Source organism: Talaromyces atroroseus, assembly GCF_001907595.1.
Source record: "Talaromyces atroroseus strain IBT 11181 chromosome Unknown scaffold_20, whole genome shotgun sequence".
In the NCBI taxonomy this organism is placed as follows: domain Eukaryota; kingdom Fungi; phylum Ascomycota; class Eurotiomycetes; order Eurotiales; family Trichocomaceae; genus Talaromyces; species Talaromyces atroroseus.
Genome location: NW_017971452.1, coordinates 143,570 through 159,137, shown reverse-complemented (window position 1 = coordinate 159,137; position 15,568 = coordinate 143,570). Strand labels below are relative to the sequence as shown.

General features: G+C 47.0%; 6 protein-coding genes across 6 annotated transcripts; 3 read left to right on the top strand and 3 right to left on the bottom strand.

Annotated features, from left to right (window-relative positions):
* Positions 1–3,564: 3,564 nt before the first annotated feature.
* Positions 3,565–4,770, bottom strand: UA08_09294 (hypothetical protein; the record flags this gene model as incomplete). The annotated part of the gene is made up of 1 exon (XM_020265221.1): positions 3,565–4,770. The coding sequence occupies one exon, from the start codon at positions 4,768–4,770 to the stop codon at positions 3,565–3,567; it is 1,206 nt and encodes a 401-aa protein (XP_020115528.1).
* Positions 4,771–5,494: 724 nt separating this feature from the next.
* Positions 5,495–7,574, top strand: UA08_09293 (hypothetical protein; the record flags this gene model as incomplete). The annotated part of the gene is made up of 4 exons (XM_020265220.1): positions 5,495–5,613; positions 5,665–6,510; positions 6,572–6,836; positions 6,987–7,574. 4 exons carry the CDS (start codon positions 5,495–5,497, stop codon positions 7,572–7,574), a joined length of 1,818 nt encoding a protein of 605 aa, XP_020115521.1.
* Positions 7,575–8,080: 506 nt separating this feature from the next.
* UA08_09292 (hypothetical protein) lies at positions 8,081–9,229 on the bottom strand (the record flags this gene model as incomplete). The annotated part of the gene is made up of 1 exon (XM_020265219.1): positions 8,081–9,229. One exon carries the CDS (start codon positions 9,227–9,229, stop codon positions 8,081–8,083), a length of 1,149 nt encoding a protein of 382 aa, XP_020115520.1.
* A 566-nt stretch (positions 9,230–9,795) lies between these two features.
* UA08_09291 (hypothetical protein) lies at positions 9,796–11,319 on the top strand (the record flags this gene model as incomplete). The annotated part of the gene is made up of 3 exons (XM_020265218.1): positions 9,796–10,146; positions 10,200–11,098; positions 11,160–11,319. 3 exons carry the CDS (start codon positions 9,796–9,798, stop codon positions 11,317–11,319), a joined length of 1,410 nt encoding a protein of 469 aa, XP_020115523.1.
* A 388-nt stretch (positions 11,320–11,707) lies between these two features.
* Positions 11,708–13,567, bottom strand: UA08_09290 (hypothetical protein; the record flags this gene model as incomplete). The annotated part of the gene is made up of 5 exons (XM_020265217.1): positions 11,708–11,874; positions 11,947–12,001; positions 12,056–12,846; positions 12,918–13,325; positions 13,393–13,567. 5 exons carry the CDS (start codon positions 13,565–13,567, stop codon positions 11,708–11,710), a joined length of 1,596 nt encoding a protein of 531 aa, XP_020115522.1.
* Positions 13,568–14,202: 635 nt separating this feature from the next.
* UA08_09289 (hypothetical protein) lies at positions 14,203–15,174 on the top strand (the record flags this gene model as incomplete). The annotated part of the gene is made up of 4 exons (XM_020265216.1): positions 14,203–14,305; positions 14,377–14,605; positions 14,659–14,954; positions 15,002–15,174. The coding sequence occupies 4 exons, from the start codon at positions 14,203–14,205 to the stop codon at positions 15,172–15,174; spliced, it is 801 nt and encodes a 266-aa protein (XP_020115525.1).
* Between the last annotated feature and the right edge of the window lie 394 nt (positions 15,175–15,568).

Here is a 15,568-nt window from a genome sequence, read left to right as displayed (position 1 = left end):
AATACCTCAGTTAAACTATTAATACGGAAAGATGTTGTAAGGTAGGTATGCAAATTTTAGAATTTAGTTCAGTGCCTTCTGAACATTGGGAAATTGTATAAATGGTGAAGGACATTTCAAGAAGGGCCAATTGCCTGGAAACTCGATTCCAAGCAAAGACTCAACACGGGAATGCTTATAGGGAAGTGCCTGGCGATCGAGTAACCATATGGTTAGTCAACTACACTTCGTAGCAGGAAGTCAACAATCTCAGTTCCCTGAGGCGGTTGAGAAAGTATTACACACACACAGACACACACACAATAAGAATAAAAAGGGAAGGGAATAGGTGAAGCTAGTTTGACAGTGTGTCAATAGTCCCCTCTCGCCTATTAAATTTTTTGAAGCGGTTCGTTTATGAATACAAGCAGTGCATCGATTTTCTTTTAACGAAGAAAACCATGATGTACAGGCAGCACATGACAAACAGCCTCAAGAGAAGACTTAATTTAGCTGATATTTTGGTAGAATGGGTAGTTTTACAAGAGTAGAGCCTTGTACGCAGTAGGGATCGAAGCGATCTTGACTTGATTTGAAGATTTAGCCGCTGAAAGGGTCCTAGACAGGAACCTGCATGCTGCAGTGACCTCTAGGATACAGGTGGTCAGTAGACAAAGTTTTATCCAGTATTTGTGTCATATTAGGAATAGGCTTGGACCATAATCATACAAATGAGTGGCTCGCTTGTGTGTTACTTGTAGGTTAATATATGACCTTTGACTACCTAGTGCTCCAGCATAAAAAAAGCTAAGATATTACAGTCATGCTTAGGCAGTCAGTACTATGACATACTAATGTTTATAAGTCCAATGCCCTAAGATAGCATGTCCTCGCAATTCCAGAATGAATATTAACAGCTACCACAAAGTCTTCAGAGAGATATAATTTAGGTAAGTTTCTTTGTGCCATTTTGTGAATTTTATGCACCTCAAAGCGCCAAGGCGACCTAGGCGGCCCCTGCCATTGTTTCTATTCTTAGAAGTTCGCACTGACTAGACTGTACTTTCAGCTCTGTAGTTTAGCCTGAAGGCTTCGAATTGTTTTTAGAAGTGAGTCCATGCGTGGACAATAAGACTGTAAGTTAACACTTGAGTATATAGGGCTAAACAACAATTACAAACTATATGTGGGTAGCCATATATATCCATTGATAAGAATATTTTTAAATTTGAAGAGTATATTACAATTTTGATAACTTTAGCTGCAAGTACGCAAAACTCCAGCCATTGGCTGGGAACATGAGAACGTGGAAGCATATAAAAGCATTCAAAAATACGAAAGGGCTGGCATTAATCTCTTCGGACTTGGTAATTTCAAAAGACCCTGAATTTTAGTGATACAAACAATTTGCTTGATAACCAACCCTTGGAAGAACACCGTGGTTGTTGGTTGTTACCTGCATAAGCGTGAAACTTGTCTATGCAGCAAATTCTATTTTGGGTAATTAGATAGATGGTCAATGCTACAGCAGATTTTCTTGCGCTGTGTCCCGCTTCAGACCAATTGTATTGACGATGAACAAGCGGTCATTAGTGATATGATGTAGCTAACAGCGCCTGAACTGAGAAGCAGTAACCAATGGGATCAAGTTCATGAGCGGAAAGAAAGATGTCACAGATTTTACTAAGGTACGACCCCTGAAACACTTGTACCACGAATCGCACTCACTGCCTTGTCTGGGCGCTCTTTCCTTTGTATAATAGGCATATTACTCCATCTTCATCATGACAAACTTAACGACGACCGCCATCTCTTCAATGCTGCTGTTACGATTACATAAAACGCCTCAATGCATGAGACCTCTTGCCCAAGTTGTTTCGTTGATAATAATAGCGGTGGCTTGGTTGGATGGGTTCTCCAATCACCTGGACGAGGAACTTTAGGGTTAATCGCAACCTGCCTGACCACCGTATTCTTATGCACATGGGTCGTTATACATCCGCGGGTGTACAAGAGCCAGCTATATGGTTTAGGGCATAAATGTGCCCTGTGCCTCAAGACGATACTTGCCCCGGAGTTTATAGCAGTCGAGGGGTTCCAAGAATGGGCCCAATGCGTAAGAATGAAAAGACAATGTGCCGAACTCACCAATGGACAATTCGAACTTATCCATGCCTTCTATGTCAGTGTGCTCGCTTTACGATACCGGACACCGCGGGGCGATAGGGTTATCTGGCCAAATCAATACATTTGGCTGCTACAACAACATATCATTACATGGGAAGATCACGGGAGATGGGGCCTTTCTGTTGAGGATATACGAGACAAAAGTAAAGCAGACAGTGTTGCGAAACTTATGGCCCTGGTACAGGTGACCTGGTTTGTCGCACAGTGTATAATACGTGCCGCTTATACTCTCCCTATATCTCAGCTTGAATCTATGACCCTTGGATATATCCCTCTCTTCATTGTCACATATTTTTTCTGGTGGGACAAACCAAAAGATATCCGATCTCCATCGATTGTTGAAATGCCAATTATGAGCCCAGAGCAGAAGCATATCTTCGAGTCTATGGCCATCAGTGATAAATTTGACAATGAAGGAATGGAAAAACAAGTGACATTCTGAAATACCTGGTATCTCACTCCACGGGTATTTGAAAAGGAAGAGAAGGATAGATTAATGCAGGCAATCCAGGCCAATGCTGCTGAAAAGGCGTTACAGCGGACAGCGGAGGAAAGTGGGAACAATCACAAAGTAGATTTAGTACCTGGAGCTCTACAAGATTCTACGATCAGTGAGGACAAGCTTCGAGAATTAGAAAATGGGGTGCGCAAGGAGATAGTCTTGGTTCACTGGGATCCTCATTTGTATAGATCAAAAATCTGGCCATTAACCTGTCTCTTTGGTATCTCATTTGGGGCCCTTCACCTCGCATGCTGGAATACGATGTTCCCAACAACCGTTGAGATGTGGCTGTGGCGGGTCTCAGCATTTGTTTCTATTGGTTCGATGGTAATATTTATGCACTTTGAGAAGGTCGTTCTCCGCTGGGATGGTATACCAACTGTTATCAGTCTCACGTCCGTGGGATTGTATTTCATCAGCCGCATCTTGATGATGGGGGAGGTGTTTACGACTTTGGGAGCCGAAGAACCGGCCATTTATAGCACTGTTGAAATATCAAACTATTGGATACACCTATTGTGAGAACACACGGTATTGCATGTCGATCTTTGGTAAAGGGGTGTGAATTGTCCTATGTCTCTCATGCGAAAATCTTTATAGAACACTGTCACATACTTTAGTCTGAGTTTTAAGTTTGATGCCCAAGTATTCATGAAAGGACCACCTGCTTCAAATATCTTATAGTATAGAGATAACGAAATTTATGTCACCGGCTTACTCGGTCAACACCATGAGTTTGACGAAAATTGGGAAAAGAGATTGTACGACCGAGGAAAAGAAATAAGCCATCACAAATACATCGATGTGGAACACGAAATGAAATTCTTATATACACCCAGACCCGTCAACGTTTATATCGAGACGTCCCACCAGGTGGGAGGTATATCTTCTCTACGTCAGCATGTAAAGGATGGATCTGCCGCTTCGAAAAAACGCATAACGGCCATAGTGACAATTGGATAACCCATAATAACATCATGTAAGCCAGTTTTCAATACTTCTTCCCGGATCACACCATTATCCGTTCTCCATTCCATGATTGAGCCGGCAGCACCCAGATCAACCTGCGAGTCCAACTTCCTTACTTCGAGTTCTTCGTAGCTTATACCCGTGGGTATCGAAGCGTTCACTGCGTGCCAGAAGACAACTTCCGTGTGGTGCCATGGAATGTCATAATCGTCCTGGGCGTGTATGATCGCGAGGCGGTATTTCTCACCATTAACTTCATTGGAGCGAATATACCGTGCGATGCGGTCTTTACTTGGCCACTGGTCCTGTATAAGGCGACGGAGGTAGTTGAAAAGCAAAGGGAAACTTGCAAGCGGAGAGAGTATTGGAATTACTCCTGCCACGCGATAAGTTGAAACCAACGTTGCACAATCGACGAACGGTGCAATAAGAACTGTGCCTGCAAAAACCACTGGTGGAGACTGCATTGCAAGCTTCTCGGAGACAGCGATGCTCACTGCAGTACCCATAGACTGGCCAAAGATTAGGATTCGAGAGGGAGGGATACCTGCGATCTTCATAGCCCAGTCAACAACAGCGTGAGCGTCTAGTATAAGACCATCCTCAGATGGTGAGCCGGTGCTTTTTCCGAATCCACGGTAATCAAATGTCAGGACATGAATTTTGCCTGGCTGACCGGCGGATAATGCACGGTAATTTGGGACTCTGTATCCTGAACCGACAGTACCCCCAGCACCATGCATGTGAAGAATCAAACGAGCGTCAGGATCGTCGCGTAACAGTTGAAATGCGATTCTAGACGTGAAATCCGAAACAAAACCAACCGGCTCTGCAATAAGAGACTGCTCATGCTTGCGATATAATTCGATTGGGAGGATATGCCAGGCGTATAAACGCTCCCCGTCGGGAGTCTTGATTGAGAAGGGAGTAACTTGATTCTTTAAGAAGCCGAAATTTTCCGGAACGTCAAGGTCCTTAAACCATGTCATCTGTATGGCGTGGAGGTATACTGCATGGGATTGAAGCGTGGATATGGTGAGCAGTGCTAGCAGTGTTGCATACAGCCCGATAGCAGCTGCTATCGAGATAGAAGCATATTGAAAGAAGCTGCCGATAATCCTCCCAACAGCCATCTTGGAGGTGTATTGTGGCGAGATTGAAGTTAAACAAATGTCAAACCTCGGCGGGCGTGCGGTGAGGTGTAGGCTGAGTGGAGTGCTTAAGCGCTGTGATGAATGTGCATCTCGGCCAGTCATGATCATTATTATTAACGCTAATTATGCGATTTAGTGCAACATTGAAGTCACTAAGAGAGACCATCAGAGCTGGGAAAGGAACCAACCTTGCCAAAGAATGTTACTTCGATTCACTCCACCATGATTTTTCCTTGGAGCACTCTCTCAGAGGCAATACAGTAAGTGCTGTTCGAATATTCCACGTAGTATTTTTGCCCTTGGGTGTTTTGCCTGTGACGTGGATGACTACACAGATGTATATACAGCCCTTACCAGGGCGTTGACACCATATATAGCTAGCGTAAAACTGGAAGGCGTCGTCTGCAGGCGTTACTGAGCTCCTTTGCGTGACTACGCACCTCGATACTTAAGTAGGACCCTTGAGGTCTTGACATTGGTGGACCGCCGTTCTAGGCGAGCATTGCACGGAATTGCTATTTTAGGGGCTAAACTGCCCCGTGCCCTAATTTTTGCACTTATATTTAAGAACAAATGGCCGCGGACCCACCGGTGAACGGAGGCAATTCCGCCGGATTTTCCTCCGCATTTCTTCCAGCCTCAACCTACCTGCCTGCCCACAATTCCCTAAGCCTAAGGATTCTTGGTTACTGACACTACAACTATGGAGAGACCTAGACTGGCCCCCGGCCACACTAGTACGTATGGCCAGGCTTGCATGCAATGCTACAAGGCAAAATGCCGCTGTGTGCCTAGTGCAAGAAGAGGCGATGCTTGCGAACGGTCAGTATAGCTCAGGCATATTCTTGCACAGGCTCACTGACAGCCTCGCAGATGTCGTCGTCTCAGAAAACAATGCCAGCCATCGGACTCACTTCGCAGACGCAATGCTCAGAAAGCCGAAGAATCCGACATCCGAATCGCCCGGCTGGAGGGCAGGATAGAAACGCTGTTATCTGCAATGCAATCTATGGCCAGCTCTAACGGACCCTCACCTGAGATTCAACGGCTCCTTGATGGGGAGAGCATTGCATTATCCACGTCTAGCTCGAAACCCACTCCAGCAAACTCCACTGCCCTCAACCCTAGCATCAGCGGAGGCCCTTCTCCGGCGGCGCTGGCGTACACAAATCCGTTCCCACCGTCGCACTGTTCTCCATTGCCCTATGGTATATCGCAAAGTCAAGCAGAGACCTCTCTGCTTTTTTTCCGATCTCATATGCTGCCGTGCTTCCCATTTATCAACCTTGCTCCAGGTTTAACAGCCTGGCAACTGCACCAAGACCGGCCATTCCTCTTCCAGGCCATTCTCACCGTTACTTCATTCTCGACACAAGTAAGGCTAGCTCGAGCCGAGGAGCTGAAGCACGTCTTGTACACATCTGCATTTGTCAATACCCAGTCGAATACCGACCTGCTCCTTGGTTTGCTCACGTATCTAGCATGGAGTACCGACGCATTTCTTGGCCGAGCAGATCTTGTGTCCCGACTTATGATGCTCGCCATTTCATTGGTATATGATCTACGGTTGTTCAAACCATCTCAAACAGAAATTAAGATCATCGTGGCAATTACTCAAGGCCAGAATTACGACAATGGCGAGAATGCCAGCGAGGAAACAGTCGAGGATCTGGTGGAAAAGCAACGAGCTGTCCTAGCGTGTTTTGTTCTGAGCTCCAAGTACGCCTAGCAGCTTAATCATCCCAACCTAAAGCAACCCTACTGACATATGTGCTGCTAGCATTTCATTTCACCTGGGTCGCCTAGATGCTCTACGGTGGACACCTCAAATGGACGAGGCACTTCGCGTCATTGGAACGAACAAGCTATGCCTGACGGATAAGCTCTTTGCATCCCAGGTACGATTGCAGCTGCTAAAGCAGAGAGCGGCTTACATTCGCGAAGAATACGAGAGAGATCGCGCTCGTACATCAACAGCATTCATGGCCACTTCCACTCCAGGCTTGTTATATCTTAAGACGCTGCGAGGACAGTTGCACGAACTTGTATCTTCGTTTCCATCAGAGTCCCGTCACAGAGGCGAGTCATCTCTCAGAAAGACACCCTAGTAGATCCCGCTATGTGAACACTGACGGCCATGAGTTACAGGGATTCTCGTTTTATACGCGAAAGACATTGAATTATACATAAACCAGCTAGCTTATGCCATAAGCTGGGAATCGCCACTTTTCAATATGTCAGGGCCGAGGAGTGATAGTGGGATTTTACCTGGATATGAACGCCTCGAGTATTTGTGGCAGTCCGTCGAAAACATTAAGTCGTGGCTTGATAATTTCTACAACATTCCGCCTTCGGAACTCGCTGGTTTTCCTTTTCATTTCTGGTCACAAATGATACGGTGTATCACCTTTCTAAAATACCTGTCCGTGCTCGAAGATCCGTCGTGGGATCGCCAGGCGGTGCGCAAAACGGTCGACCTAATATCTACGATGGAGTGTATGACCGGGAAACTTGATTCGAGTGGCGAAGGCCCTGGCCTTGATGGCGAGGATAATGTGTTCAAGCTTTTATCGAAACTTTTAAACCGTTGTCGGGTTTGGGCCGATACACGATGGAACAACACCCCGCCGGAAACTGGGTCACAGCAGAGTGCCTATTCTGACGCGCACAGTCAGGACAGCTATATACCAGATCTGGATCAGATGGCCTGGATCCAGTCAATGAACTTAGAAAGTGATCAGTGGTTTGAGGATGTGTTGGGCTGGCCTACAGCCTCAATTTAGACAGTCGATTCAGGACAAAACAAATCACCAATCAATTGCCAGTCATTCAATATGTAGTGGAGGTACTGAGGCCCTTGGGGTTCATCCACTAAGTTTCCGATTAGTTCACATACGTAGTTAGTTCTCTCAATGTGATATACCGGCCAGTTCTAACATAATAGTCGTACCCCTGGCCAACAATAAGAGCCTAAGCCTGACAGGAGCAACTAACTAAACTTGGTCGTCAAATTGTAGGCTCAACGCCAATGTATAATAAGGAGAATATCAATGCTATCTGCGCACAATGTACTTCCAACGTTGGTTGCACAAGTAACAAACAGGTACCTAGGTAAACTATACGAATGAAGAATATTGTCAATAACTACAACATTTCATCATCAGTATGAAAATCCGTTACTTTGGCTGTAGAAATTCTATCGACAGATAAACATCAGTCCAAAGTTTCCTCAAATAAGTAATTATTTATCTGATACATGGATACGTCCCTAGGAGAGCGTAAATCAAGTTTACAAACTCAAAAATGTCTCAATCAAATTTCCCGGCTGATCAAAAAAGTCAAACATCACAATGCCCACCCTTTTCCCTTTTTGTTGCTCTAAAAACGGTACAAGCAAATCATTCACTCCCCCCTTGGGCGTATAATTCGTCCCATTACCAAGCGCCTGAGTCACCGGCCACACATACGGCACCGTATCCGTATTCTCACTCGAAGCCCAGGTCCAAAACAGACTGTCTCTGTGAGCGGCGGACACAGCTCTTTCAATATTTGCGACGGTAGCGTTGTATTTCCATTGAATATTCTCAGCAGCAGTTGAGCCGTATGGTGTCAGGGGCTCGTAGTAATCCTCAATATAAGCGGTTAGATTCTTTGCAGTGTTGTATACCAGTGCTATATCGGGGCTGTTATCAGTCCATAGACTTGGGCTGAAGTGTAATCCGGGAAGATTGTCGGTGTACGAAGCGGGCAGTTGATCCAGGTCGAAGCGGCGCAAGAGTGTGATTTTACCGCGTGCTTGGCCCAGTGTTCCGAGCTCGTCTTTGGTCTGCACAAAGTAGGCACGAGCAGCGGGTGTGGTTAGCGCTGAGTAGAGAGCGAGCTGGACTGCGGCATCGTTGGATGCGTAGAGAGCCGTTGAGCCTTCGTCCTGGAGAGACAGGAACAGGGTTTCGGAAGGATGGTCATCGAGCCACTGGTAGAATCCAAAAAGGATATCGTTGAGTGTAGCCGTTTCCGACAGGAGGGCTTGCGAATGGTAGAATATGATCGTAGTGTTTGTGGGATCGAACGCATATCGCAGATCAAAGGCCCGAATCCCCATATTCAGCATATCGACCAACGAGAGTTCCTGGCATCGGAATGACAGCGGTGTCGGGACAGTGACCTGGTTCAGATCCGTGATACCCAAAAGCGAGTCCTGCGTGGCCTGGGTATAGTTCCACGTTGCGCTGTCGTGGGTTCCGGGAATGTTCATGTGGACGAGCAGAGTGTCGTCTGCGTAGGACTTCATCCATTCCGCGGTGTGATTTGTTACTTTGGCGTAGTCACCGAAGATGGGTGAGGCGTCGTTGAGGACCTTCTCCAGGGCGAATTTGGCTAGGGATGAGGACTGGACAGACGCGGTCAATGCCGCGATGGTGAGGATTTGCTTCCACATTGTGCAACTACATAGACTAAGCGTCAATGGACTCAACTGCCGTGCTCGTGTATTCCGAGCACCTGAACCTCGCAATATTTATATTCAAACTCGGTAATATGAAGCCGCCAGCTTTCCTGTACGTGGGATGTCCAAATCAAAACCTGTGTACGATATACTTTTTATCTGGAGACACTTGACTCGTGACGAGAAGGAAATTAGCTGAACGTTCTCTCAATGTTCTGAAGTAAATAAGAGTCAGCAAACTACAAGGGTTTCCACGTGCATTAGTCGTGACGATCCAATTGGCCGTGAATCAGTCTGTGTAATTCCCACTTCGTATGGCAACTAACATGCTAGTTAGTATGCTAACTAAAGGCTAGCTTATTGCTTTGCGTTTATGCTGGAGGTTATACACCCAGGAATTCCGGCAGCAAGAAAGCTTGAATAAACAATGTTTGCACCTTGGCTTTGATAATTTTCTTGGAACTTCAACGTATATAAGGTTGGACCATTCCGCTTTCAAATTTGAAGATTGACATTTAAGTTGTAAGAGTCCAAAAGGCGATTCCCGGGAAAATCTTACAATGTCTCGTCTTGGGTTTGGAATCGCTTTCGGCCTTGCCGGCCTTGCTAGCCCAGTGCTAGGCTGGACAGCTGAAGAGACCTTCTACCCAGCTACACTCAACGACACGGCCTACATCAGCAATAGCTCAATTGGTACATATGGGGGTATCTACCAGGCTGCTACCACCGGACCAACCGGAGGTTCCCCTTATGGAACTTATGATTATTGCTCCATGCCTCATCCCCGTGTTCAAGAGTATGAGCTTCCCGAAGCCCTAAGCAAGGGCCATGTTCTGGGAAAGCTTGTGTACCTTGAGTATTTGCAGCGTCATCAAAGACGTTCTCCTTACAACATCTTGCCTGGTGGAGAGGTAGAATCATACATACTTTGCATATTCTAAGTCCGCTCACTAATCTTCGATAGAATGAAGCATATGACTGCGACAATGTCAGACCCTATCTCTACGCAGGCGCAGACACTTCTTCCGGCATCCAGCCAATCCCCATGTATGCGCAGACATACCAAGACCCAACGAACCCATTCACACCCGGCGTGAACGGTTCCTGCCAATACCCCCAAATCACCATTGGTGGAGTCCAAGACGGCTTCCAGCACGGCAAAGATCTCTGGTCCGTCTATGGCGAGAAACTTGGTCTGATTCCCAAGCAACCCAATGATCGCACCTGGTTCCGCTCTAGTGAATCGGCGCTTACTCAGGGAAGTGCCGGTGCGGTTTTGCGTGGTGTCTGGCCTTTTTACCAGGGTGCGCTACCTTTGCATCAGATGGTGTCTAGCGTAGACACCGTCAACGAGGGATATTCTTGCTCGGCTATTAGTAGCACCTTGAGTGCGTTGGAGTCGACGTCTGAATGGAACGACCACCTTGCTGTCACCGAGGAACTACGGTCTACTCTCGGATCAATGTTGGGTGCTACCAGTAGCTCCTGGCAAGACACCTTTGACCACTTCTCGGACAACTTTCAGGCCCGTCTGTGCAACGGTTACGAACTCCCCTGCAGTCTGACCAATTCCTCCAACTGCGTGACTATGGAAATGGCCGAGGAAGTCTTCCGTGCCGGCGACTGGGAATGGAACTACTACTGGCGCACAAACCCCGATGTCGTCAAATACATCCAGGTAGTTGAGGGCTTGTTCATTGGCGAAATCGTTGCTCGCCTCCAAGCTGTTCTCGACGGCAAATCATCTCTTGATTATACCCACATATTTATTCATGATGGTGATATCGGCCCTGTTCTGGGTGCGCTTGGTATTGATGCGCTGCGATGGCCAGCTATGGCATCTAACATCGCTTTTGAAGTTTGGTAAGCTCTTCGCTTCGATGTTGACGTCAAAGTTGTACACGTACTGACTAAGAGGTTATAGGGAAACAAATGATCAGTCAAACCGTTACTATGCTCGTGTCTTGTACAGCGGTTGGGCACTCAAGACTATTCACGGTACCCTTGACTGGCTTCCTCTTGCTGATCTCATTGACATCATGAGTCCTTATGTACCTGAGGACATTGTCTCTTTGTGTGGTTAGACGTGTTAATGTCATAAAGTCCATGGCTCAATCAATATGGAATGAATCGGAGCGGCCTGGAGTACCATGAACTTGCAGAGACAAGTAAGCAGCATGTTTGAACTACAATATTTCAATCACGAATGAAGAATACCAGATGATGTGGCGACGATGGATTCGAAACGCTGTTTAAGCAAGTACATAATCAGGAACCGCAGGCACCCCTCTGCACCACCCACAGGGAGGATTTCAACAGCATATTTATGAAAATATTGCCCATAGCACACTCACGTAGAAAAGACGGAGATGCCAACACTAACTATATGCACTAATTCTGTAGTTCCTCTGTGAAGTTGACCAGAAAAGTGATATGTACCAATGGGGAGAATGTCGACATTCAGATAACACCTCAGTTCAGAGCTTTTCCCTCCAAGTCTATTGTTACCAGCGGCTTCTGCAATGACGCTTTGACAACATTGCGAGCTTCGAACATGTCTTCGATCTCTTCCAAGGTTCGACCTTTGGTCTCGGGTAGAGTAAAGTACATCGCGGTATACTCGAGGAAATGGAAAACCACTGGAAATAAAAAAAGATGAGAGACCGGCCCAAAACCATGGGAGTCGGTGATCGAGGATTTTTTCAACTTACAGAAAATTGTGTACATCTTCCACCCGATAGTGCTCATGCCGACTGGTGTTGCGTACTATCTAGGTCAGCCTCGATTAAGCGTAGAAACCCAGCAGGAGAAAGCACTTACCATGTTGATAAAGGACGAGCCCCCGGACAACAGTCCCTGAAAGGCAAGTCCCTTGGCGCGAACTTTTGTAGGAAGAATTTCGGCAGGATACAGCGCCTGGAGCGTGGTCCAACAAAAGGAGTACACGATGCCGTAGAGAAAGATGCAGGCAACGAATCCGTAGCCCATGCTCCTCGTGATGTGGGCTGCATCATAGGAAGCAATCACGTTGATGGGGATGTAGATGAGGCCGGTCAAGAGGGTCCCCCACAGGAACAGAGTACGACGACCACAGCGTTCGACAAAAAAGCTGCCGACGATGCCACTTATGACCCCAAAGACGATATTCAAAGCATTTAGAAGAAGTTGTTGGTGTGAGCTCGTAATGCCGGCATTTTGCAACATCACAGGCATGAAATAACTAATCACAGACCCTCCGATGAACTGTGCGAAGACACAAACCAAGAACATCACCCACAATCGATACCACATGGCCCTACCAATAAAGAGAGGCCTAAAGTCCCACCACCTGTGATGGCGACCGGATTCGATCTCCTGGTTCAACTGTGCTTCGATTTCGACGCATTCAAATGCCACCAAAGAAGAATCCGGGTTGCCAGAACCGTGATACTTGATAAGCATAGCCCGGGCTTCCTCCTTCTTGTTCTTCTCCCATAACCACCGAGGGCTTTCTGGCAGCATGTATGCAGCTGAGAAGATAGTCAACGCAGGCACAATTTGAATTATGACGGGGATGCGCCATGACCAGTTTGTGGACAAAAACCCTGTTCCGTAGGCAATCCACGTGCAAGCTAAATCCCATTGGTTATTAAACAAAGGACATCCAGATAGATATATCCACGTTGGTAGTAGTGGCACTTACCCAACGCTCCTGAATAGTATCCAATGGTGTTATAGAGGCCACCAAGAGCGCCACGCCACTGCGGCAAAGCAACTTCCACCAGGTACGTTGGCCCTGCCGTATTCGATACAGAGACCCCGAAACCAATCAGAAACCGACCGCCCATGAACTGGGAGACATTGTTGGCTGAAGCTTCTAGGGCTGCACCCAAGATGATGAACAAGGAGCCCACGCACATTCCAAAGCGTCGGCCGAGAATATCGGAAGCTGGGGCTGCTGCGAGGGCTCCAGCAAGATTTCCCACCGCGTAAATGGCGAACAAGATGCCAGTACCAGCTCCGTCCATTTTTGTTCCGAAGTGCTCGTGAAATGGCTCCATTGCATTAAGAGATGACATCAAGGTGCCGTCAAACCCATTCATTGAGCAATCTATTATCTATCGTCAGCCGCGGATTTATCTTTCAAAGGCCCCTCCATGTATGTCTGGCTTTCTCACTCAATGTTGTGACAGCAATAATTCCATATAGGCGCAGAGCTGTCCACGACCATGCAGAAAGCCTATCTTGCACAAGGACATCGTCCACGCTGGTAGCCGGTGCGCCTGTGGCATTTTCGATATTGACAGACGTTCCCGTTACCGGCCAGGCTTTCTCATTCTTTGCGTCCACCATATCCGTGACAAGTTTCGCAGGGTTAAGAGAGAGAGAGAGCCTAGCTTCCAGTTACATAGCCAATAGATAATGTTCAATACTCGAATTCGAAAGCCGGGGGGGCTGCAGAGGAGGGCAGGGATTCTTCATTTATAGAGGAACTCAGATGCTCCAAAATTCAACGGTAAGCATAGTCAGAATTCTCTTCCGTGTTCAAAACGGCATTAGGGGCATAGCCATTGGTCATAAAATGCGGGGACACTGAATCCGGGGTGAAAAATGCGGAGAAGGATACGGAGCGAGGCTGGGGATCCCATACTGGCAATTTCTCGGCAAGGTGGTCCGGGTCTAGTTCAAGATAGAACTCTTCCAGAGTGAAAGGAGCTGTGATAACGCCTAATGCTATACCCTTTCAGCGGCGGCGTGGAGACTCCGTGTTAAAGATAGCTAGCTGGATGTTTAACCATGGCGCTAGGCAGGATCTATGCATGTAGATAGTGGCCATTCGTCCGGAGCATTCTTTGCATCTCCACAAGGTACTAAAACTATATTATGCTATTATAAGACGAAAAGACTACTTTACTTTCCTTTCACCCGTAAAACGGATATTCTCAGGGCATGTGCATTCCTAGAAGGGATATCTCCTGTACCTCGTAATGGCCCTTGCTTTTGATAAAATCGTGCTATTTGGCGACTCCATCACCCAGCTTGCGTACGATCCAGCATGCGGGTTCTGCTTTGGAGCTGCAATGCAACATGGTAAGTAATTCTGTTTGATACTCGCGGCTTAGGCAGATAATTCGGTGGAGTTGACCTACTTGATTTGGCAGCGTACTGTCGCAAGTTGGACGTGATCCAACGCGGTTTCGGCGGCTATAACTCCGACCATGCTGTCACCATCATCGACCATCTCATCCAGCAGGAGACGACCATGCAATCCGCAATCAAGCTTATGGCAGGTCTTTCCTTTGGATTTTGGATTTGGTTCCCCATTCTAGGACGTTCTGATCTAATGACATTTGTCGCCAGATTGTTTTCTTCGGCACGAACGACTCTATCGTCCCGGAGTCGAAAAACCACGTTCCCATATCAAGGTACAAAGACAATCTTAGGAGACTCATCGCCAGGGTCGAGCAAAGTGGTGCTAAAGTTGTTCTCGTCGGACCGGGGCCCTTCAACCATCACCAGTTCGTGGCGGCGAATGGCAAGGAGTTCTTCTGCGACCGGACTACCATTCGGGCGCGTGCTTATTGTGACGCGGCCATTGAGGTTGGTAAGGAGAGAAAGGTGCCGACCGTTCCACTATGGTATCTCATAATGGAAGAGTTGGGCTGGAAAGACGGTGATCCAATCTACGGTCTAGAGGAACTTTCTGCGGAAAACCCCTTGAACGAGTATCTGAGCGATGGTGAGTTCCAAAAATGCCATTTCCTCACGCATTGCACGGGCTGACAGATGGACGACCAGGAGTGCACTATCTCGGCAAGGCCTACAAAGTGGAATTCACGAATGTCATCAAGGCCATTAAGGATTTCTATCCGGAACTGGATCCGGACCGCCTTTCTGAGAAATTACCAGCGTGGGACGTGATCACGTCATTGGACATGCTGTATGAAGCGACAGCATAGATCGTGTATTGTAGATACAGATTATAGTATCTAGGCAATCTTGTGACCACTCACTCATTCCGCTTAATATTGTCAGACTCCATCTAGCCCTGTCACGGCGCAAGAATCATCTACCAGAAAGCCTCATTACGGTGGTTCCCATTTTGGTAGAATGGACAGAATTTGTTCGGACAGAGGCGACGTGACGAGTGACGAGTACTTGATGTTGAATTGGGGTCTAGTTGGCTACTATAATGCGTCATTTGTTCTTCTGGCAGTTGTTGTAGTTCCGGTTACGCAGAAACTCGCATGCAAAAGTCATTCGTGCTTGGATTAGGACTTATCCAAAGCACTGTCCGTCCGTGGAGACGAATGTCGGCTAATTCGGTTTTGTATGCTGCATATATATTTATAT